The following is a 26,430-nucleotide window of genomic DNA, read 5'->3' on the forward strand; positions in this document are numbered from 1 at the left end:
GTCCACACTGTATCTGAAATTTAGCTTTTAGAAAAACAGCCAAGCTTGCAATTCCTGTATCTAATGAGCTGAGTTAGAAGAAGGATACTGGCTAAATGTAAAAGCAAAGCATAACACCCAGACCTGCATTATTTGCATGAAAGAGGGAGTAAGAGGACAGGATTCAACAGCTGTTCATCTTTCCATTTATCTAACAAGATTTATATTGACAATTACAATCTCCATTTATCAAAGAGAAGAAGAAGAAGAGAATGTGATCTGCTTCAAGGGGGAAAAAGGAAATGGAAAGGTTGACGCTATAGTTGACAATTTATAGGCTACATGTTGATGGATAAAAAAAGGAAACTTACAACAAAGGACCAAACCTGCACAAGAGATGGACTTAGTTAAACAGACAAAGCACACAGAAAGAGTATATTTAATGGCTTGATATAGCACCTGTGTTCTGCACATAGCAGGTCCACACTAAATGTTTTAAAGAGGTAGAAGAGCGTTTGAAAATTCCTGTAAGGTTCTCTAAGTAGCCTCCAGCTCCCAGTATTTTGACTCCTTTTTATTCTCCCTTTTTCTTAATTTCCCAACCCATGGTGCTCTATAGAAAGGGCATTCATTATACATTAGGAAAAAAAAATGTGCCGGGAGAGAGGTCTGAGAGAAAGAGAAAAACGTGACATGAGCTAATATAAAATATAAATGGATGACAACACTGAATATAGAATATATATAAGTAAAAGAAGTAAAAGATGGGCTTCCCTGGTGGTGCAGTGGTAAAGAATCCGCCTGCCAATGCAGGGGACACGGGTTCAAGCCCTGGTCTGGGAAGATCCCACATGCTGCGGAGCAACTAAGCCCGTGTGCCACTACTACTGAGCCCGCGTGCGACAACTACTGAGCCCATGCGCCTAGAGCCCGTGCTCCGCAAAAAGAGAAGCCACTGCAATGAGAAGCCCGCACACCGCAACCAAGAGTAGCCCCCACTTGCCCACAACTAGAGAAAGCCCGCGCGCAGCAGCAAGACCCAATGCAACCAAAAATAAATAAAATAAAATAATAAATTATAAAAAAAAGAAGTGAAAGAATAATGTATAACAATAGAACCACATGCTTTAGTTCTTCCTTCTCATGTATAAACCAGGCTGTCAACCTGGATGGTAAGAAGGGGTAGAACTCTTTCCTTATAAAACAGTGCTAGACCTTATTTTAAGAGATCTGAAAATGATGTATCTTAGGCTCCAGTTCAGCCTCAAACCATAAATACTATAAATGATGAACCCATGACCCTATGTCTAGCTCCCTGGCTCCACATTAGAAGTGTCAGAGCAGAAGGCATTTCAGGTCCATCAGAGTACACAAAAAGAGGAAAAGCACCTACAAAGGCTGACACGTTATTCCCTTTGCCAGCCTGGCCAGCTTCAGCACCCTCCAACTCCCCAGTTATCTTACACAGTTACTCTTATTCTCCTCTTTTCCATTCCCACTAGTTGCTTTTCTTTCCCCTCCAGGAGAAAGAGAAAGAAAAGGGAGTCAAGTTTTATCTGGAGTTTCCTCATGGCTACCACTAGAATACACCAAGGAGAGGTTCATCACTCTTGATTACTACTCCACTGAAGGCTGTGTGGGTGACACCCTCTGGAGAAAACAGAATAGTTGTTGTCAGCCGTTTATAATATTATTTCCACTATGCGCCTATAGTTCGTTAAAAGGCAGTGATAACTACATGAAGCAGATGACCAGGTAAGAGCAGATACTAGTGACCAGACTGTCCTTTGAATTGTCATTGACTAATTCTGTAACAGAGTCAACACAATAAGAGTCTCTTATCTGCATAGATCTTGAGCTAGAAGTAGTTATGCTTTTTAAATTAAGACTATGGTCCAACCCTTGTGGTTGACGTTTTGTTAACTGACTCCACCAGCCCTGCAGGCAACAGGGAAGACAGGAGCAGGGACTTTGCATTCAGAGATATGAACCTGAATTAAAAGATTTTTTAACCTTTCTGACACTCAGCTTACTCATTTGCAAAATGGATTGTTGATAATTAAACAGGATAACACATGTAAAGCTGTGTCCACCATGCTGGGTGTTTAATAAATGAAAGTTATTATTATAAGAAAAAGTAACATATTTAGATAAGATTAAAGTAGTAAAGAATTTGTTTATTCCAGAGAAATATTGGTATCTAAAACAACAACAAAAACAACAATGATAATGTTTCATCAAACATTTAATGAGCAAGTTAAAATAGTTATACTAGTAGTGTCAGAGGGCACACACAAATGGCTGAGGTGGGGAAGAGTAGAGTTATGATGATGTTGATGGTCATAAGGATATCAATCATTAGCAGCTACCATTACTGAGACCCTACCTGCCCAAGGTCATAAAATTAGAATGTTAGAATTGGGATGAGAATTGGGATCTGTTGTCTCCAAATCCAAACTCAAGTCTTCTACAACACAATGCTTCTCGTGTCACGTGAGGACCAATCTACACAAGAATTTCAGAAAAAGGCAGAAACAGGAGAAAGCCTCTAGAATTACAGTTGTAATGGATACTTGAAGAATTTTCCTCCTTAGAGACCAAGGAGAATGCTTTTTGACATGGCAAAACTGAAGTACAGACATGAAGTCTGAAGGGAGAGGGAAGGTCTTCCCTTTCTGAAAAGCATATTACCTAAAAGCAGCTCTTGGTCTGAACTGCTCCTAACTTCCTGCCCAAGTATTGAAAGTTGACACCAGCTGTTTGGGGCTGTTGAATTGGAACTGCTTGACTAGGCAAAAGGTACAGTGCCTACAGAGGCACTGATTCCTCTGATGTCCTGACTCCAAAAGTCAATGGCTCTTAGTCTCTAAGGACTTCCATGTCGGGTCCTATTCTCCTTGATCTTTGAAGAGAAGGTTCACGTCACGTATTTGTTTTGTACCACAGTTTACCTCAGTGTGGTAGGCACAAGGGAAGTGATTACTAACATCGGCTGACTTAAAATCATGGGGAGAGTCTGTCTGACAGAACCTCAGTTACCCTCCTCAAATAGTTAAGGCTTCCAATGGGATGAAGAGAGAGAAGATACTGTTATATGCTCATGTCTAGTAGTCTTTACATTGGTTAAAAGCTATTTTATTGCTCCATGAACAAGTGGTCATGAATTCTGGAAAGGATGTTTTTCAGATACCATCTCTGAGATGTTGTTAGGTAGCTTCTGGGGGAAGAAGGATAAAGCAGGTAATAGGCCAGTCCAATAGGCACAAAGGTGTCAACTGAGTGGTCTCCTCCTGACCAAAGGCTGGGTGACAATAACATCAAAGGGAAAAAGAATCATGTTACAAAAGCAAAATACAACCATAAACTACCATATAACTTAAATATATACAATTATGTATCATATCTTATTGTGGTATACTATATAAATAGATCTGAACTGCAACAAACTTTGACCTAAGTCCTAAATTAAGATGTATCGTAGTTATCACATAATAGTACTTTTTTAGTTTATAATTAAAATTAAGAGGTATCAATATATCCATTTCCCTGTGGTTGGTAAAAGCTTTCAGATAAATTGTATTCAATTGAGAGATGTCTTAAAGATAGCAGATGTTCAATACATGCACTGGTGGCATTTTTTCCCACCCACTGAAATTTATTGTTCCATGTTAAGAAATCATTTTAGTACTTCTTCATTTTTTCCTACTTCTTAGTTTGTTAAAGCAACCACTCAATATATAAAGGAAGCCAAGAAATAATATGTGGTATGAACCCTTTATTTGGAGGACAGTTATCACAGCATTCAATATTTTATTAAAAAGCCATAAAAGTATTATTAGGTCATCAGCAAATACTTTCTTGTAAAAGAACTTTAATCACATCTCACAAGAAATCCTTGTAGTAATATCATCTTGCCTGCCAGCTCCCCATTGTAACTGGTGTGCTTATTGACAGAAGCATAAAAGATTTGAGATATAGTCGTTATTAAAGTAGCACTGAATGAGTGGACTCTAATATAGAAAGGGGCAAGAATTAAGGAGTTAACATTTTTCTTCTGGAAAAATTTTATCTACTGAATAAAGCTAGCGAGTAGCTCAGTATAAATAACTATGTTAATAAACGGCTCAAAGGAGAGACTTTTACTTTTGTTTTTGTTTTATTTGCTCTGAGAAAATTTTACTGTTACTTTGTTCCAATAAAGAAAATGTTAAATATATTTAAACGGAAACTTTAGAGCTTATTTCTTACAAAGGACAAGGTAAGCCCACCTCTTATCTATTATTTATTGTCTTTATTACTTATTGTACTCAGAAGCAACAACTCCTCTCTGAGAAGTTTTATATATATATAAGAATTGTTCAACCAATAAAGAAGTTCTGAGAGAATTAACTCATGCTAATTGAACCTCTCACTATCCCTCCCTCCCTCCAATAACTGCTAAGAAAAAGTCACATAGGTTGTTACATAATATTGAGCAGAGTTCCCTGTGCTATATACAGTAGGTCCTTGTGGAACCTAAATGGGAAAAGAATTTGAAAAAGAATAGATACTTGTATATGTATAACTGAATCTCTTTGCTGTACACCTGAAACTAACATAACATTGTTAATCACAAACATTGTTAATATATTAAATGGTATTTAAAAACAACAAAGTTTAGTCATATCCATTCCTGGTCAGTGTGAATTAATCACATTTTTACTTCCTGAGGGTGAAACTTTTATTTAATTAGGAGGAGAAGTTGACAAGGAAAATCTAGGTTTCCAAATTTAAAGTACATGTTAACTACACCTTTATTTAGAAGCACTTATATCAGACATGCATCTTTTTCTTTTTAATTAAAGCATCCATTGTATTACATAACTGCATTATAGTGTGATTGATCTCATATTTAATTATTAACTCCTAAGCCCTGAGACCTAGTAAATAATTTGATTTTCCTGCCCACATACAGATGAGATTGACAACAATGATAAAGAGAGATTGATTAGTACAATATAGCCACTCTAGCCTATCATACATAAGTACAAAGGATAAAATACGAACTGATTCACATTTCTCACAGATTTAGAAGAAGAGAAAGAAAATCTTAACATTACTCAATTATCACTGGTTGATCATCATATTTTTCTGCAATTCCTGAGGGAGAATTTGCATTTATGTGGTAAAAAAAGAGTAAAAAAAAAAAAAAAGTTTACATCAAAGAAACGCCAAGTGATACAAAATTTATAAAAGAATAACTCATTTGATAGTCCTGTCAATGGTTATTTGAATAGAAAAGAATTCAAAGCTCTCTACCTAAGAAGTGTCTAAAACAAATCGACAGATCTGACACCTATAACTAGGTATCACATAAAGCTCCCAGAATATTCCCAAACCACACATGTGTATATACATATATACACACATACAATTTATAATTGAAAATAAAGAATAATGAATGGAGAATGAGAAGCACAGAATTGTTTCCTCTGAAGCATGTAAGAATTAGTTTATTCCAGTATTGGTGGCATATATTGTTCATATAACTCTCCTTCCCTATTCTGTCTCTCTGCCCCCTAACCATACAGCCCCAAAGTCTACTCACAAGTAGCAATGCTGAGTGGATATAAGGGGCCATAACACAGAAGGCACACAGCAGACATTCATTATTGGTGCTATGCATCTGAGAAGGACAAGAAGGGCTAGAGAACAGCTAATATTACCCCTCTGGCACTGTGGCTATTTGTCCTTAAAAACAAACTGCCATTCTAGAAGTTTAGAGTACTTAGAACCTTAAATGAAAATTTCTCAAAACAAATTTTTACAAACGATAATTAGGTCTTCAGACCAGCATAAATGCCTATTGAAATCTTAAGTTACAGTTTGCAGGAAGCTAAGACTTCAAATATATCTTTGTAATCAAAATATAATTAAAAATTTGGCTACCATTTATTGGGTATAAAATATATCTCAGACACTGGTGCTATACATGCCCTGTTTTATATAATGCTCAATAATATTATGAGGGCTGGTGTTACCCCCATTCTATAGATGAGAAAGCTGATGCTTAGAGTGGTAAGTAGCTTGCTGGAAGCCAAGTGGTGATAAGAAAGTCACCGAGTCTGCATTTAATCCTAGGCCTTCCAGGTTTCACAGTCCACTCTTAATAATACAGCTTGCTGCTTACAAAACCCATCCTAAGACAAGAAGTTGCTTGCTAAGAATATGTGGTCTGGGAGATACAGAGTTTAGATGCAGGGATATTATAATATCTGGGCTACTCTAACGTTCTGTAGGGAAATCAATGCAGAACATCTCAAAATGGGACCCTACCAGATATACCAAAATATGTGCTTTCAGTAACTATACAAAGCCAGTTAACTACACTGATACTGTTTATATGGAAAATGATTCCAAATTTCAACTAATAATGACCTGTACATAACTACTCCACTATACCTGCTTAAGAGAAGGCATTTCTCTTAGACAATCACTACCAAGAATTAGTCTAGAATTAGTGACTATAATTAGCTCACTTTGGGCCCTGGCTGTATAGGTCAGGTTCCTACATTTCACACATGCCCAATGTTGGCAGTTCCTCAACTACTCACCTCTATCTACTCTTCATCCTCTTCCTCTAAGTACCTCAGTCACTGACCTTAATTGCTGTCTACTCTTATAGCCCTCTGGCTTGTCGAAAGACTCAATATTTTCCTGGTTTTCAACCATATCACAGCATTTAAGCTGACAGTTGTTTGGATGATAAGCTTTTGGCTTAAAAGGCTCCAAGTATCTCTTTCCCCCAAAACTGCCCTTTGGGTGGCCTTTTACCAAGTCTATTCTCACCTTTCTGGAAGAACTCACTTAGTTGGAGAATGCATATGTCCTGAAACATGAAAAGAACATCAATCTGATAGAGATCAACAATGTCCAAAATTTCATGGAATGTGGTAAAGGGAATATTATTGACTCTTTGGAAAGTTGGTCTGCTTCCAGAATTTGTAGGACATGCAAAGGTATGTGACATTTTCAAACATAACTTACACACTCAAGAAGGCAAATAAGTACAAAGCTTAAAAAAGACTAAGGTGAAACCGGATAATATGAATTTTCATATTTCTATAGGAATAATTTTATATATGTTATGCCTTTCCTTTAAGAAATAATAAACAATTCTTTTATGGATAAAAACAAAATTTACCTTCGGAAATCAGCAACCAACTTAACATCAGCTATGACAGTCTTATGTTCAATGATCATGTGCTTCAGAAGTTTGTCTTGTTCATCTATAAGAAAATGTTCTTCACAGAAAATACAAGGCACAGATGGAGAACCTTCTAAACTGGTGGTGCCACCTGGACTTTCTGGCAGGGAAAGCGGCTCCAGGATACAATCCTTACTGTCTGGGAGAGACAAAAAGAAAAAGAAAAAAAAAAAGCTGAAATCAACTCTCTTTAGAAGGATGATTTCTCACCTCCTGCATTAAAAGGATCCTAAAGATATTTACGTAATTCCAAAAAAGAAAATACACAGTACCCGAGAGCAGGATACTTTATTACTGTTTTAAATAGCTTTAACCCAGAGGCAGGGAGTATAACAAAGCAGCTCAAACTCCCCATTTGCCAGCTTGAATTGGGAAAACCCACTTGTCAGGACAGCTGTTCAAGCCTTCTTCTTGGATAACGGCCAATGGCAGCAAATCTAGGGGTACTTGGAGGGGGAAGGCTGCAACACACTGGGTTAAGGTTCTAAGGCCCATTTGTGACCTATGGCTGAAAGTCATCACGCTGGGAGGCAAATGGTATATATTGAGGCTACAGGTGATGCCAGCACAATCTTTTAAGCTGCTTCCTGTTACACTTGAAAACTCTTTCCTGTTTCTGATTATTTGTCATGTGCGAAGAAGACAGGTCTCATATTGGGTTAACACAGCATGTGCTGGGTGGCCCAGGTGGCAATTTTTGATGTTGATTTATATCTATCATTTGATTATATAATTATGTATCATAATTCAAGTTCTTGCAAACAAAGAGATGAATGCTCAATTACTAGACATACATGATAAACATTTTTCTTGTCTACACTATTCCTTTTCCTAACATCACCTATAGTATCCTTAAGAGTTGAAGTATGTAAGGTCTACAGCTCTGAATTCAGGGCCTCAAACTATAGCCAGTTGTGTCAGGAGTCCTCTTCAGCCTTCTAGGTGGAAGGCTGGACCTGTCACCTTATGCAGGCTACTGAGTAGTCAGCAACAAGGTAACTAGAGTAAGGCATTTGGCATCTGAGAAGGGCAGGAGACCTTCTTTGGAAAGAAAGACAGCTATTTCACAGACAGCAGTCTTTGGAATTAGGTTACTATTAATTCTACTGTTAAATTTTATTTCTTATTTTTATTTTACTTTACCTATTTCTAAAGGCCTTCTTAATTGAATAATTAATTGAATCAGTTACTGGTACACTGCTGACCATGGCCTAAGAACTGGATAAATGATGTAACAGGGCAGCATTCATTCACTCACTTAACAAAAATTAGCTGAGTATCTACTGAAGTTTTTCTTGCTTGACTTTGCATGACACTATTCTTACCATCAAGGCCTAAGTGCTTGAAATTTGTTTGAAGGTACAGATAAGTTAAAAGGATAAAGAGAGAGAGAGAATGTATAGGATTTATGGGAGCATGGGGATACAGCAGTCACCTAAGTGAGCTGGAGAGGGAAGGTGTCCTATAAGGGATGTCCTCTAATACATCACTCATAATAAAGTATGCTAAATCAAACTGTTTATCTTAGTTACCTAAAATTATTAAATACCAGGAAAGAAGAAAACAGGGTACACATGACAATAGGGAGAATATTAAAAATATTTTAAGCACTTTAGAAGCACTATTAGTAAGACTGGTGTGTTACCCATTATTATATTCATTAAATTAGGTAGTGAAATCAAGAAGTTCTGGAATTCTATAGCTCTTTAGTTGCAGGATACATTTTTCAGTTATAGGTTAAGTTCTGCAGGAACTTAAACCTGCATGTGAAAAATAGGATGGGGAAAGAGGTAAGTGAAATACTTATGAAACTCTGTAATAATATTTTACGTTCCCTAGAATAGGAAAACAAAAGGCAGCATATTCTAAATAAATGTTAGTAACATTACCTGCCATCTAGGAAATAACAAGTACTGTACTATATTCTTCTTCCCAAATTTGACTGAGGTATCTGTAAATTCATTTTTCTTAACTGAAGAAAGCAAACACTATATTAATAATCACCACCAATAGCAAGAACTAATCTTACTAGGTGTTTGCTATTTGTAAATTACCAGCAAAGTGTTTTAGGGCACTTTCTCAATTAATCCTACCTTATTCGATTAGTACTATTACAACCTCCGTCTTCCAGATGAGAATTGAGACTTAGAAAAGTTAAATAATTTCCCCAAGTCACAGTGTTAGTAAATGGCCTAAACTTACTAATTTGAGCCTAAATTCAAACACTACATTTTTCTGCCCATCCAACCCCCAAGGCAATTCCTCAACTGTGTTTCAACTATGTTCAGTGCTGTTTTGAATTCATATGTACTTATAAGTCATACTAAATTTATATGCATTCTGCCGTGTCCTGCAGCCTCCCCCATACCACCTCCACCAACAACTCTTAAACCCTCAGTAGCCCACATCCTTCAAACCACTGGGTACTCTACCATTGTCTTCTTTCCTGAGACTTTGCTGCAAAACTCTCTACTATTCTTCTGTGGCTCATGTCTCTTCCCTTTTGTTTCTTCAACGCCAGTTTCTCTTTTTTTCAAATTATTCCTCAGAGAAGGGACCTAAATGTTCACACATACTAGAACCAAATTGCTTACTGTCACTGTAAGGGTATACAGGAGCAAAATCATGAATGTACAGATTTCATGTATGAGGAACTTGTGGTTTGAGAGGTACTAAGTTGTATTTGGGAACTTGAGTTGCTATACATCCATAAAATAAAAAATTTAATAGAAAAAAAACATTTTTAGATTACAAGATTCTACAATTTTCTCCTGATTCCATAATCATTTAGCATTGTGTTCAAATTTATAACAGCATTGATCATAAGAAGTAATCTGTTACCTTCAGACCGTTAGTCTCTGGAAGACAAGGTGAGTCCTGGTCATCTTTATTTACTTGGCACAAATACTGTGTATTATTATCCTACCATGAGTACCCCACCATCACTGTGTTTACTTTGTGCCAGGCATTGTTAAGCACTTTACATGTACAGTATTAATTCAATTAACCCTTACGGTAATCCTATGACAGAGAGTCAATTTCTTACTTTTATTTACAGTTGAGGAAACTTAGTCACTGAAAGGCTAAGTGACTTGCCCTTCAGATAGCTAGTAAGTGGTGGAGTCAGGATTTGAATCCAAGCAGTTCGGCTCAAGCATTTGCACTCTCAACCTATACCTAACTCTAAGGAGTTTAGACCTTTCCCTATAGGAAGAAGGGTCTCTCCTGTTTTAAACTGATATGGGGAGAATGGATTGGAAAGAGGCCAAGTCTAAAGATGGGGAGACCGACCAGTTAGGAGACTACTGCAGATGTCCAAGTCTGAGAGCTTGTCTGAGGCAGCAATGTTAGCAGTGCTTAGAAGAGAGGAACAGAGAAGAGGCTACAAAGATAAAACTGACAGTTCCTGATTAATGGCTGGCCACAGGGAGTAAAGGAGAAGGAGATGAGGAAGCCTCCCAGGTTTCTGGCTGGAAAGACCGTATGAATGGGGGGTACCAGTCACAAATCTAGGAATACATGTAGACAAGCAGGATTTTTGTTTCTGAGAGGGATGGATAATGAGTTTAAGTTTAGATAGCTCAGGTGATCTGCTCAGAATTTAGATATTCCTGACAGGGCTTATGGACAAAGGCAGCAGTAACTGGTGTCTCATGCGATGCACCTGTGCTATTCTTTGTGTTTGCCAGCTGTCCCTCACTCTGTCCCCCGACCCTCGCCCCACGGCTGCTTGTGGGCTTGACCTACTCCATCTCTCCATGCTCAACAATACAAATATCTCTGTTGTAATTAATTGTTTTCAGTATATCTCTGCACTAGGGTAGTCTGTGAATTCCTCAAGGTCAAGGACTAAGTCTTACTTATTTTCAGGTCTCTGGTATAGATATACAGTGCCTGAAACATAGATTGTATTTGATAAGTGTTTGTTGAACAAAGAAATAAAAGAATGAATAATGGACCAGAGGTACTTACAACTAGAGTTACACCTTTAACTCAGTTTCTAGGTAAATTCTATTTTAGGAAACACCTGTGGCTGTCTGTCTTTAGGAGAACTTTCTCTGCCCAGGATTGAGAGTAGTCCAACTATAATTATAGCCAGATATTCAGTCCTGTGGGCCTTGGTGTTAACAGGCCCACTGCTAATTAATAAATAATGATGTAAAAATTACATTGAATTCTGAGATAACAATAAATACTATTGAGTGTAATAAAAGTATTTCATCTTTAATTAGGGATTTAAAAATTATTTTTAATTTTTCATGTAAAGATACTCTCTAGTAAACAAGGAACAAGTGTCATTTGGAATGCTGAGTCAGTTATAACCACTCCATTTGAGGATGTTTCTATGGGATAGACCCCAATCCTCTGTATATATTTTACTTTAGAGCAGCGATTTCCAAATTAAGTTTCATCACCTGGGAGGCTTTTTAAAAGTACCGATTTCAAGACCTTATTGTAGACAGAGGAACTGTAATTTTTACCAAGCAGTAGTCTCTGCACTGAAGCCTGGGAATCAATGGTTCAGAGGATGATCTCATGGGGACTGTGGGTCTCCTGATCATATATATACGAGAGTGTGGATACCTTGGACTCATGGAAAAATCCGTAAATTAGGTGACAGTGCCTTGTGGCAAAGCTAACTTTATAGTGTAGTCTGTCCTAAAGAGAGCCCCTCAAATGCTAAGCACTGTGTCAGCAGAGGAAACTCAGTAAGATCTAACAGTTTATTTCCAGCTGTCACCACAAGAATCATATCTACATCTTACCACATGGTAAAAAGACAACAGACACAGAAATACGTAATTCTTTGCTACAAGAACTTTGAACTCTAAAAGGCCAAAGGAAGTAAATTATATCTAGCTCCTTTCAGCAAAGAGGCAAAGTATCTTGGAAATTCTGCTTTGGCTCAAAATCTGCTTCACACATTTGTTACAAATTAACAACAAATTATCTGCTCTAGTTCTCACTTTGAACAGCAACCCTGTTCAAATGAACTGTAAAAAATACCACTCCGAAAGAGCTGAGTTTTTGAGGAGATCCTATGCTGATTATAAACAATTTTATTGACTCTGGGTAAGATCCTCAAAGTGTCAAATTATTATTCTAGGGTAGTGCTTCTCAAAGCTTAATGTGCATATAATCACCTGGAGATTTTGTTAAAATGCACCTGATTCAGTAGGTGTGGCGGCCAGGCAACTGTGCCAATCAAATCTCTGGCTGCTGTGACCATAATGGAAAGAAGGCCTTGGGTGCTGTGCTCTGAAATCCCACTTGCACTGAAGCCAAGCTTTCCATACACTGCTTTCATTAAATGATTGGAGGCAGCAGAAATAGCAAGGCAGGCTCATTCCTGTGAGAGATGGAACTTCACTGACATGGGACACTGGCTGGAGGACTCCCCACTGGCTTGCCAGAAACTTGCTTAGAACTGTGCTGTACTCTGAGCTCCTACACAACCCTCCTTTCCCTCTTTCCTTCACACAGGTCAGACCTACCTCTCCTTTTTCCCTCTGGCGTCTTCCCTAACAAATCTCTTAAACGTCAAATTCCATCTTAGTGTGTGCTTCTTGGAGTACATGAACTAACAAGGTTGGCCTAAGAGGTAGACAGGATTGAAGCTCTGCATGTCTCAGTTCCCAGATGTTGTCAGCCCACTCATCCACAAACCACACTTTGAGTAGCAAAGTTCTATCTAGAGAACAAACCAGTCATGAATTCATAATATACCTATATGCTAAAATAGGCAGCTCTAGACTTTGCAATATATCATTACTGCCAAACAAATAGCTGGCTGCTGGTGCTTTGAAGAAAAAATAAGACTGAGGTTTCTGTCTCCCTTAAGTTGAAAGAGAGAAGAAAAGCCCAAATCAACAAATAATTGATAAGAACTTTTACAGCATTCCATCGTAAGGAACTGTAGAACACCTCACACATCATTTCCCCTTTAAAGAAGTCCCTGCAACCTGCTTTGCACACTATCACCACACCACTACTGAAACTGTGAAAAGAAAGCAGTAATTTGGTGATATACTCAACCCAGATAAAATTGGTTTAGTTGCTACTCTCTTCACACTCTGATCATCTAATTGATATCTATCATAAAAACTGGAATATCGATAGGTGGAGTGTTTTTGTTTGTTTTTACTGTTTTAATTCTGAAAACACTGTAAACATACTCTAGTTTCCAAAGTAAACATTTCCTTTACATTTGTTCTTTTTATATATATTAGTGTAATTTATTTGATTATAGCTCACTTATGTATTTTAACAAGTCTGGATAATATTTTCAGGCCTGTTCTCTAAGCTTTTGATCTGACAGATATCATATATTTCCATAGGATTTCAATGCCTAATCAATCTCACTGATTATATGTTGATTTTATTCTAAAAATTAAACTCCAAGAAGGTAACTTTATTTCTAAATTCTTGAGAGGACTTTGCTCTTACACCAAAAAATGGTCTTTTACTTCCTAAACAAGTCAGTTCTTTGATTTCTAAGAGTGGTTCCCCAGCAGATGCATTTGGAAAACTGCAAAGACTAGGTCTAGTCTTTTTAACCATAATCAATCTCTAAAGTTCAGAGTAAGAATATAACACCCTTATTTAATTACCCCTGGGCTAATAATTCATTTTGTAAATTAATGAGGCCCCAAATTTAAAAGATTAATTTACTATACTCCTACTATAAGTGGGAATGTGGGGGGATGGACTTAGATCAGCATTGTTACATAGTCTCAGTACCACATTGAGACTGCTGATGAGGCTGTGCTGGATTAGTACTCATCTATACAGCTGGAAAGTGTGCCACTTCTTCCGGTATGAAAACAGTTCCAAACATATTCAACCCTTAAACCTAATAAACCCATGCTTGAAAATTTAAGGAGCTAATTTAACAGGCAAAAAGCTATGAAAACTTTATTACAGCATCACCTATAAAGTAAAGTAATGGAAACAACCTAAATGTCATGCAAATGAAAATTGTTCTATAATATCTGGCATATCTGTGCTATATAACATTATGCATTTGCTAACTGGCAATTATAAACATACATGTACATACACTCAAATACAAGTACAAGATTTGAAAGAAAATATACAAAACAATGAGATTATGAATGCATTTATTTACCCCCAATTTTTTTAACATTGAAAAATTCTTAAATAAAAAGCATGCCAACTGATGAGTTCCTAAATGTGACTGTGACAGATAAGAGAAAGAAGTAGAGCAAGCACCGTTTTATTCAGTCACTTTCTAAGTCTTAAGATCTAACATGAAAATTTTTGATTAAATTTACCATTTAAAAATTGAATGCCTATTATGCATAATGTAAATTCTAGATACTAAAAGAAATACAAAGATTATTAATAAAAATCCCTATCCTGAAGAAATTGTTAGTCTAGAAGAAAATATGAGAAAACTGTACAAACAATTATAATACAGGTTAATACATGTGAAGTTGACCACATAAATCAAGGGCTTAGAATAGGGAGGAAAAAAATAGCTTAAAACTGGAGAAATAAAGGGTAGTCATCATATAGGATTCCTGAAATGGTAAAGAATTCCAGCAAGTACACATGGGTAGTTAAAAAATCAAAATAGTCCAAATAGTGCTAGAGTCTAAGTAAGAAAAAGCTGTAAAGGTAGATGGATCACATGTTGGTGAGCCTTAATGCCAGGCCAAAGATTTATATTTAATTTGAAAGTTTTGAGTAGATCCTGAAGGTCTTTAATCAAGGAAGTAACACAACATATTAAGTCACAAAACAAGTCTCAACAAAAGGAAAACACAAGATACCAAAACCTGTGGGATGCAGGAAAACCAGGGAAGTTTATAGTGGTAAATGAGTATGTTAAAAGGAAAAAAGATCTCCCATAAACAAACTTTGTAACTCAAGGAACTAGTCAAAGAAGAGCAAACCAAGCTCCCATTTAGCAGAAGGAAACAAACAAGATTGGGACAGAAATAAATGAAATAGAGAATAGAAAAAATATAGAAAAAAATCAACAAAAATAAGAGTTGGTGTCTTTTGAAAAGGTAAACTCAAAATCAGGAATGAAAAGAGGGAGATATTATAACTGATAACACAGAAATACAAAGGATCATGAGAGGCTACTATAAATAATTATACTCCAACAAACTGGATAACCTAGAAGAAATGGATACATTCCTAGAAACATACAATATTCCAAACCTGAATCACTGAAGAAATAGAAAATCTGTAACTATAAGGAGACTGAATCAGTAATGAAAAACCTCCCAACAAAGAAAAGCCCAGGAACAAACGGCTTCACAGGAGAATTCTATCAAACACTTAAAGAATTAGTGTCAATTCTTCTCAAACTCCTCCAAAATACTGAAGAGGAAGGAACACTTCCAAACTCATTTTACGAGGCCAGCATTACCATGATACCAAAGCGAGACAGACACTACAAGAAAACTACAGACTAATATCCCTAATGTATAAAGATGCAAAAATCTTCAACAAAATACTAGCAAACCAAATTCAACAGCACATTACAAGGATCATACACCATAATCAAGTGGAATTTATCCTTGGGATGCAAGAACAGTTAAGCATATGAAAATCAATCAATATGATATACCCCATTAACAGAATGAAAGATATAAATCACAGGATCATCTCAATAGATGGAAAAAAGCATTTGACAGAATTCAACATCCTTTCATGATAAAAACACTCAACAAACTAGAAAAAGAAGGAAACTGTCTCAACATAATGAAGGCAATATATATAAAAAGCTCATAGTTAATATTTACAACTGTTAAAAACTGAAAACTTTCCCTCCAAGATGAGGAACAAGGTAAGGATGCCCACTCTTGCCATTTATATTCAACATAATACTGGAAGTCCTAACTAGAGAAATTAGGCAAGAAACAAACAAGAAAGAAACAAACAAACAAACAAAAAAGGCATCCAAATCAGAAAAGAAGTAAAATTATGTTTGCAGATTACATGATCTTGTATGTAGAATACTATAGAGAGTATACACACACAGAAAAAAATGCTTAGAACTAATAAACAAATTCAGTAAAGTTGCAGGACAAATAATCAACATACAAAAATCAGTTGTGTTTCTATACACCAACAGTGAACTTTCTGAAAAGGAAATGAAAACAATTCTATTTACAATAGTATCAAAAAGAATAAAATATGTAGGAATAAACTTAACCAAAGAGGCAAAAAGACGTGTACACCGAAAACTACAAAACACTGATGAAAGATACAAATATAATTGGAAAGATAGCCCATGTTCATGGATAGGAAGATGTAAAATGTTAAATTGTCCAAACTACCCAAAGCAATCTACAGATTCAATGCAATCTCTGTCAAATTCCTTTGGCTTTTTTTTTTCCAGAAATAGAAAAAAAAAAAACCTTAAAATTCATATGGAAACACAAAGGACCATGAATAGACAAAACAACCTTGAGAAAGAAGAACAAAGCTAGAGGCCTCCCACTTCCTGACTTCAAAACATCCTACAAAGCTACAGTAATCAAAACAGTATGTACTCGCTTAATGAGAGATGTATATAGATCAAGGAACAGAATAGAGAGCCCAGAAATAAACCCAAACACATAGGGTCAAATGACCTTTGACAAAGATGCCAAGACTACAGTGCAATAAAGAAAGGATAGTTTTTTCAACAACCATTCGTTAAAAAATACTATTATTGGGTAAACTGGATATTCACGTGTAAAAGAATGAAATTGGACCCTTACCTTATTCCACACACAAAAATTCAACTCAAAATAAAATAAAGACTTAAATATAAGACCTGAACTTATAAAACTCCTAGAAGAAAATATAGGAAAAAAACTTCCTAACATTGGCCTTGGCAATGATTTTTTAAAAAATTTTTATTTTATTTATTTATTTTAACATCTTTATTGGAGTATAATTGCTTGATAATGGTGTGTTAGTTTCTTCTTTATAACAAAGTGAATCAGCTATACATATACATATAACCCCATATCTCCTCCCTCTTGTGTCTCCCTCCCATCCTCCCTATCCCACCCCTCTAGGTGGTCACAAAGCACGGAGCTGATCTCCCTGCGCTATGCAGCTGCTTCCCACTAGTTATCTATTTTACATTTGGTAGTGTATATATGTCCATGTCACTCTCTCACTTTGTCCCAGCTTACCCTTCCCCCTCCCTGTGTCCTCAAGTCCATTCTCTATGTCTGCATCTTTATACCTGTCCTGCCCCTAAGTTCTTCAGAACCATTTTTTTTTTTAGATTCCATATACATGTTAGCATACGGTATCTGTTTTTCTCTTTCTGACTTACTTCACTCTGTATGACAGTCTCTAGGTCCATCCACCTCACTACAAATAACTCAATTTCATTTCTTTTTATGGCTGAGTAATATGCCATTGTATATATGTGCCACATCTTCTTTATCCATTCATCTGTCCATGGACACTTAGGTTGCTTCCATGTCCTGCCTATTGTAAATAGAGCTGCAATGAACATTGTGGTACATGACTCTTTTTGAATTATGGTTTTCTCAGGGTATATGCCCAGTAGTGGGATTGCTGGGTCGTATGGTAGTTCTATTTTTAGTTTTTTAAGGAACCTCCATACTGTTCTCCATAGTGGCTGTATCAATTTACATTTCCAACAACAGTGTATAGGGTTCCCTTTTCTCCACACCCTCTCCAGCATTTATTGTTTGTAGATTTTTTGATGATGGCCATTCTGACTGGTGTGAGGTGATACCTCATTGTAGTTTTGATTTGCATTTCTCTAATGATTAGTGATGTTGAGCATCCTTTCATGTGTTTGTTGGCAATCTGTATATCTTCTTTGGAGAAATGTCTATTTAGCTCTTCTGCCCATTTTTGGATTGGGTTGTTTGTTTTTTTGATATTGAACTGCATGAGCTGCTTGTATATTTTGGAGATTAATTCTTTGTCAGTTGCTTCATTTGCAAATATTTTCTCCCATTCTGAGGGTGGCAATGATTTCTTGAATATAATACCAAAGTGTAGGCAACGAAAACAACAATAGATAAGTAGGACTACATCAAACTACAAAGTTTCTGCATAGCAAAGGAAAAAAAAGACAACAAAATGATCTATGGAATGGGAGACAATATTTGCAAACCGTATATCTGCAAAAGGGTTAATATCCAAAATACCCAAGGAACTCATACAACTCAAAAGCAAAAACAAATAACCCAATTAAAAAATGGGCAAAGGACCTGAATAGACATTTCTCTAAAGAAGACATACAAATAGCCCACAGGTATATGAAAAGGTGCTCAACATCACTAATCACCAGGGAAATGCAAATCAAAGTATAATGAGATACTACCTCACATCTGTTAGAATGACTATCATCAAAAATACAAGAGATAAGTGTTGACAAGGGTGTGGAGAAAAAGAAAATCTGTACATTGTTTTTGGGAATGTAAACTGTTACAGCTATTGCAGAAAACAGGATGGAGGGTCCTCAAAAAATTAAAAACAGAACTACCATATAATCCAGCAGTATTTATCAAAGAGAACTGAAAAGAGGATCTTGAAAAGATTTGCACTTCCATGTTCAACAAAGCCTTATTCACAATAGCCAAGAGGTGCAAACAGCCTACGTGTCCATCGACATGTGAACGGATAAAGAAGTTGTGGTACAGATATACAATGAAACATTATTCAGCCTTTTTAAGGACATTCTGTCATACAGTACAACATGGATGAACCTGAAGGACATGTAAGTGAACTAAGCCAATCACAAAAGAATGAATACTGCATGATTCCATTTATATGACGTATTTAAAGTGATGACATTCATAGAAGCATAGAGTAGAATGGTGGTTGTCAGGAGATGGAGGAGGGGAAAATGGGGAGTAGTTGTTCAATGAGTATAGAGTTTTGGTTATGCAAGATGAAAAGGTCCTAGAGATCCACTGCACAACAATGTGTATATACTTAAAAAGACTGTACACTTGGTCCCATTAACCAATCCTGGGTGAGTTACTTAACGTCTTCAAGTCTGTTTCTACAACATAAAATGGATTAATAATAATATTTATCTGATGGAGTTGTTATGAGGGTTGAGGAAACTGATGTAAAGCACATGGGTGGTCGACACATTAGTGCAATAAAGGTTAGCTCCCATTAATACTGCTGATAATAATGAGTATGGCTGTAAGTTCGAGGATGGAGAGAGACAGGCATCATATGCACTGAGGTGTATTGCAATTCCTGTACATTAATTCAAAATACACATTCCATAGTCCTAAAGTAGATCTAAAGCACCAAATCATGTAAGAGTGGAGCCCAGACTTCTAACAAAGAATAAGCTCACTTCGTAACTGTCTATTTACTCTTAGGTCCTGATTATATCGTTAAAATTCAAAGGCTTTTGCATTCTCTTGATCACCTTGTTATTTCTGTAGCACATTACAATAAAAGAAAACACGATGAGATTTTTATACAGAGATAAGGGAAGTTGAAGGAATTTATACTGATAGCCTCAATTTTCTGAACATAGGAGGTGAGGTCTCGAACTACACTGAAGACAAGAACTTAAGGAAAAAATGGAAAAGATTTAGAACTACTACTAATGGAAAATGCAATTTAGATAAAAATCATTGTAGAATAGTCCTGAAGGTCCAGCTGAGGTTAGCTAGCTGCCTTACTTTGAGTCCTATTTATATTTCGGGAACAGATCTGTATTGTGTCAAAAAGAGCTTGACTTTTCTTACAACATATATGTTCTGGGTTGTCAAATCATGCAGCTCTACACAAATACTTATATATAAATACACATAATGATAAGATTCTTAAATAGAGTATTTTAGAAACACCTAACCCAGTGCTGTCCAAAAGAACCTACTGAGAGAAAGGAAATGTTCTATATCTGCTTTGTCCTATTGGCTATTGCCCATGATGGCCATTAGCTACATGTGGTTACTGAGCATTGAGAATGTGGACAGTGAGACTGAGGAACTTCAATTTTGTTTAATTTTAATTAAATAGCCATATGTGATTACTGGCTATCATATTTGACAGAGCAGATCTAATTAATGCAGAAGACCTTAACCGTAGGTCGATGAACACCTACATGATTCAGACTCAATCTGTAGAGTTCAATGTGAAATTGTATTCAAAATTATGTGTGTATGAATTTTTCTGGGAAGGTCTTTTGATTTAATTCTTAAAGGGTTCTGGGGACTCCAAAAAGTTTTAAAACCATGCATCTTGTCACTTAACACTATATTTTTTATCATTTAGTCTAACATTTTTATTTACGACGTGTATGTGAATAGTGTCCTTATTTTGGGATTTCAAGCAATTACATAACTAAATTAACCACCATTCTGCAACAGGATTTAGATGACCTCACTTTGCAGGCAGAGCAGAAGGAGACACCCTGAAGACAGAACAGGCAATACTTATATAGGGTATAATATAGAAACTACAAACAAATCCCCTGGCAAAAGTAATTTTTCAAATTGGTTATCACAGTGCCTGAAATCTCCACCATTAACATTAACCCCTGGACTACTGTTTTTGAAAGTAAAATATACGGTATCTTTTATATAAATACAGGAATTTACTGAGAACAGATGTAATAGGAGGGATTGTTTACCTGTGGGGATATATATTCCAAAGAGTCTCTAATAGGACCAGATTGCTGCATCCTGTCTACAGTGAAGATTTATTTGAGAAAAGGCAAAATGTTTTTCACATAGAATTAGGATTAACAATTAACTCTCGTGTTCCTCAAAGATTTTCCTTTTTACATTCCCATTCTATAAAGAAAAACTGTAAGTGTTGTAAGTGTTAAGTTCTGTAGCACATGCTATCACCTGATTATTTCCAGTGAGGCAGGTTTGTTCAGTTTGTATGCAAGCAAAATCAATAGCAAAGAGAAGTCAGGAAAAGATTGAGAACAGGTGGCAACCATCCTACTGTTATATTAAAGCTATTAACAGGTCCAATCTTTCTAGAAATACTCAGAAATTGCTTTCTCATACATCCCCAAACCACTGTCCATCCTACCAAATTCCCTGAGGGTGGGCTGGGAAGTTGGTTATTTGTAGATCTACTCTTTTTTTAAAAAATATTTATTTATTTTTATTTGGCTGTGTCGGGTCTTAGTTGCAGCACGCAGGCTCTCTAGCTGTGGTGTGCGGGCTTAGCTGCTCCGCAGCATGTGGGATCTTAGTTTCCTGACCAGAGATCAAACCCAGGTCCCCTGCATTGGAAGGTGGATTCTTAACCACTGGACCACCAGGGAAGTCCCCTGTAGATCTACTCTTTTTGTCTAGAAAACTCTCAATTAGTTTAGGAGTTACTAAAAAAAATGGAACTCAGGAACAAATGATGTAGTAGACTAGAGGATCCAGAGATGACTTGATTTCCTGCTCAGATTATGATTGAGATGATATTAATTAAGCTCCTTTTCCTTACTGTAATATGAAAGCACTGCAGAATCTAAAATATTGGCTGGGGCCTCCCTTTCCATGCTACAATTCCTACTTTCAAAACTACTTAACAGTGAAATGTGATTAAGTTTCCTTTCTCAGGCAGCTTTTCTGGCTATCGATTACTTGTTTCTGGTTTACGCATGATACCTTCTTATCTTAATCCATTCCATAAAGAGGAATTAGTAGTGTCTACTTTAATAATGCAGTAGTAACAATAATGTGAAAGCAATAGCTGTTTGAAATATAAGTTCATGACATTTCAGAGGGAAATATATCCTAGGAAGAAAAGGAAATGGATAAAAATAAATCCTTCCTTATTAATATGATAAATGATTATTTGTAAATTTAAATCAGATTAAGATTTCTACTGTTAAAAATGTACTTTAAGAAGACCTAAAGAGACATTTCTCCAAGAAGACATACAGATGGCCAACAGGCACATGAAAAAATGCTCAACATCGCTAATTACTAGAGAAATGCAAATCAAAACTACAATGAGATATAACCTCACTCTGGTCAGAATGGCCATCATTAAAAAGTCTACAAACAATAAATGCTGGAGAGGGTGTGGAGAAAACGGAACCCTCCTACACTGTTGGTGGGAATGTAACCTGGTGCAGCCACTATGGAGAACAGTATGGAGGTTCCTTAAAAAAATAAAAATAGAGCTACCATATTAAAAAAAAAAAGTACTTTAAAACATACATGGTTAAGTATATTCATTTCTTCAGAAATATTTTCTCTAACTCTAAAGTTTATTGGCAATGAGATTTAGAATCCAAAAGGAGTTGGAATGAAAGATAAAAAACCATACTCTGTGTTATTACTTTATTCTCTCACATCACTGATATTTCACATCTTCTACTGCTCCTACTCTACACTATCAAAGATACTTCAGAGTACTTAAATGTAAAACTACTACAAGTTTTTATTTGATAGGAATGCTGGGACTCCAACTGGAATTCAAGGCTTGGTATATATATATTTCATTCTAAGTAACAGAATAAATCGGAACTAAGTCCTCAACATTATCTCCCACCTACCAGTAGAAGGCAGTAGTAGGCAGGAGGCAGACATCAGGAATTTGGGAATATAAATCTGAAAATAAACAAAAAAGGTAATAAAATTTTCACCTCAGTTAATGGAAAATTTAATTAACCAGGATAACCTATTTGAAACATAGGATCATCTCCTGGTGATCCTGACAGGAGACCAATGTAACAAAAGACACTGACAAATAAGAGTTTTTGGCAGGAATGGAGAAACAAAGCAAACTGATGAACACTCTTATTTACTGAAATCTATGGGGGAAAAGATGGAAAGGAAGGAAGGGTAAATTCTGACTCATAAACACCTGATTGGTTATTGGCCTACCTTATGCTTTCTAAATAAGTAGTGCCCAGTGGAGATTTCACAGTGCATCCACAGAGGCTGGGTTTAACCTAATTTAATTGATTTGATTTGACAGGCAATTACTTTGGAATTAGTATTCTAGGCAATATTTTAATGAAATGGGCTGGCAACTAGAAAATTGTAAATTACCTATCTGATATTTCTCTTAAGTATAATTAGTGTTTTTGATAGAATCATAAATTTTCTGAGTTGTGGGACTAACATATCTCTATTTAAAAAATTAAATAGCTATGTCATCTTTTAATTTTAATGTTTGATGTCTTAATTCATCAATATGAATAATTTGTTAGTACAATAAATAGTTTTGTTAAGAATAATTATTTTTAGGCACAGAAAAGCACATTAATAGGAACTTTTCAAAAGTACCACATAATCACTGATTTAAATTCTTGTTTTAGAACAGTTTAATTCCTCACACTTATATACATATATAAGTATGTATATATCAGATATCAATTAGCTCCTTGAAAAAAATTAGTTTTTGTCTTTCACTGAATGAAAAGTGTTGTCTTGTTAACAACTCTACAAACCCATTTCTCTCTTTGACTTATGTCCCAAACATAATAATTTAGAATAAAATCAAGCAGTAGTTTCAAATCACTATCTATGCTGAACGGATTTTTCAGGTGGAGAAAAGTCACTGAATACGTTCTCTGCTCTTCTGACAAGCAATTTTGCTATCTTAAGCACTAAATATCATGGCAAATTATAAAACTAAGAAAATTTGCTAATTTTTTGGGTGATATGTTAAAGTTAACAATTACTAATTTATTCTAACTTCTTTAGAAGAAAATCTATTATTAATACAGTGAACCTTGGCTATGACAGTATTTACTAGATTATCCAGCACTGGTTAAGTCAGCTGAGATTCCATCTGACGGATTTTAATTGTTGAAACAGTAAAAGACCTCTTTATAACAGCCTTCTCAGCAATAAAGCAGCTCTGTAATAGCAAGGCTCTAAAGGATTTGAGGATGAAAATAATAACAGATTACTTCTCAGCCCTGATATTGAAATAGAACCTTTCTGAAAGTTAGGCGAAGTCTTGGCTGATATTCATTGTATCACTCTGTTTTATAAAAATATTTCCCTAGAAACTAATTTTTCCTTCCAGCCCACTTTCAGGCAAAAGGCTGTGCTAGATACTAGGGAGCAAATAAAGAAGAATAAGAACGACCCTGCCCTCAAGGAACCCACATCTTTTCCACCAGGGAGGCTGGTCATGTTCACAGATACATCTCACATGACCTAGAATGTAAGAAGCACCAGAGGAGAGAAAAGAACAAAGCACAATGGTAAGGTAGCCTATATCCAGCAAGTGAAATACTGAAGCACTGGATGCACTTCCTTAGTTCCAGTTACATGCCAGACTGCTTGGGTAGTTGTTTGGTCTTACTTTGAGGTATTTAACAAATCCTTTTTCTTCAAGTTATCTGGAGCTGCTGCTTTTATAAAGACAGTTGTGAGTAGTCTTTTAAAGCTTCTGCAAAACACTTGTGATCCAATCATTTTTCAGGACATTTTAAAAAATATAATTCTCAAAAAAAAAAAAATATATATATATATAAAATTCTCAATTTACTTGTCTACCGACAACCTCTCCCATTATCTTCAGTGAGTTTAGTATAAATCCCATCTCCATGATGTAAAATAACCTTCTCTAAATGTGACTACATCACAAAAATCACTTGACTTCCAATACAAAGGAAGAGGAAATAAAAAGTTGCTGGACAATAAAACATACAACAGATTTTAATCCTAGAATTTCAGATGTAGTACTAATTTCCCATGGTTTACCTCATAATTACAAAAATTAATCCAAAAAGTGATATATATCTTGTATCCCTAAAAGAATGGGTGGAAGTTAGTTAACATAAGATAGTACATGTTGCAAATTACTCATGCAACAGCAAACACAGAATTTTGTCAGCAGTTCATCTGACTAGCACTGGCTTCACTGGATATCCAAATGCAACTTTACTAAAAATGATACTTGATGAATATCTTTAGTTATTTTTATTTTCAGGAAGTGATTCTCAAATCTGATAGTACATATAAATCAACTAGGGAGCTTTGGAAACATGATGTTTTTCACACAGTGATTCTAATGTAATCATTCTGTGGTGACTGGTACATGTTTTATGTGAATCCACAAACTACTGTTCTAAGGAAAACCTGTTATGATCAATTCTATGACTTCATAATTTAGTGTAAGAGTAAAAAAGATAGACATTTTATGGGGGAAGATTTAAAAATGGTTTCTGGTTTTGGGAAAAACAACATCTTTGCTACAGGTTTTAGAAGGGATATTTTGTGATAGATAAAATTATATTTTGTAGAAAATAAGCTGACTAAAAAGAGAAAGCACTTTACTTATGAAAGATAATCAAATTAAAGTCATTGATACAATATGTTTCTTTACTGTAAATCTGCTCATACACATTTGATAAACTGAAGAATAACGTCAGCATAACACAGAAGTTGTATTAGTTCACGTGTATTTTTTTCCAGCAAAATAGTGATTTGAAGCAATCACGGCATGGTTTCTCATTATTTAAAGAAAGCCTAAGCAATATACAACAATCTTTAACAAAACTCCTGAAAATCTAGTTAAGTTCTTCCTTACAGCAAGTAGGGACTTCAAGAACTGCTACTCTTTCCATTATGTTAAGCTATTCAAGGAAGCTGATGATACAGATGAACAAGGTGCAATGGCATTTCTCCCCGTGTTTAAATAACACCTGACTGACAGAGTGTCTTTTCAACAAATGGTTGGAACAAATGGACATTCATAGGCCCCTCCCCACAAAAAAAAAAAAAAATCAATCTGGGCACAGAACTTACACTCTTCACAAAAATTAACTCAAAATGGATCACAGACCTAATTGTAAAACACAAAACTGTAAAACTCTTAGACAACAACGCCAACTAAAAAATGTCACTGGCCATCCAGCTCCACAAGGATTGAGTCATTAGCCACCGCAGTTGCTGATCTTCAACATGTCCTGAAAGGAGTTCAGGGTGGAGATCAGGAATGAGGCTCTCTGTACTCTAGGAAAACTGGCAAAACAGGCCTTCAGATAGTGAGATATTTTCAGAAGAAACTTTTTTATGAACCTGGATTCTTGCATCTTCCCATACTTAGAAAAGCATTAAAACCATGAACTAAGATATCTGCTCCTCGTGACTACCAGCAACCTTCTACCAAGAGGTGTGCTTTGTTGCATAGACCACCTTTGCCAAAATCACAAATATACTGATCTCCCTGCTTCCCTCTTTGGAACAGTTTCTCAGAGCTATCTGAGAGGCTGTCTCCAGGGCTACAGTCCT

The 26,430-nt window shown here is 35.9% G+C and overlaps 1 protein-coding gene across 4 annotated transcripts in view; it reads right to left on the reverse strand.

Annotated features, from left to right (window-relative positions):
• ZNF277 (zinc finger protein 277) overlaps positions 1-26,430 on the reverse strand; it is a 115,398-nt gene that overhangs the window by 48,698 nt on the left and 40,270 nt on the right. For 2 of the 4 annotated variants that reach the window (XM_036863530.1, XM_036863528.1), the window contains exons 2-3: positions 22,731-22,785; positions 7,163-7,364 (exon numbers count right to left, since the gene is read on the reverse strand). In XM_036863530.1, coding sequence (XP_036719425.1) covers positions 7,163-7,364; positions 22,731-22,785 — 257 coding nt within the window. The remainder of the gene's footprint in view (positions 1-7,162; positions 7,365-22,730; positions 22,786-26,430) is intronic. The other 2 variants (XM_036863529.1, XM_036863531.1) reach the window with 2 other exon arrangements.

Source organism: Balaenoptera musculus, chromosome 9, assembly GCF_009873245.2.
Source record: "Balaenoptera musculus isolate JJ_BM4_2016_0621 chromosome 9, mBalMus1.pri.v3, whole genome shotgun sequence".
Classification (NCBI taxonomy): Eukaryota; Metazoa; Chordata; class Mammalia; order Artiodactyla; family Balaenopteridae; genus Balaenoptera; species Balaenoptera musculus.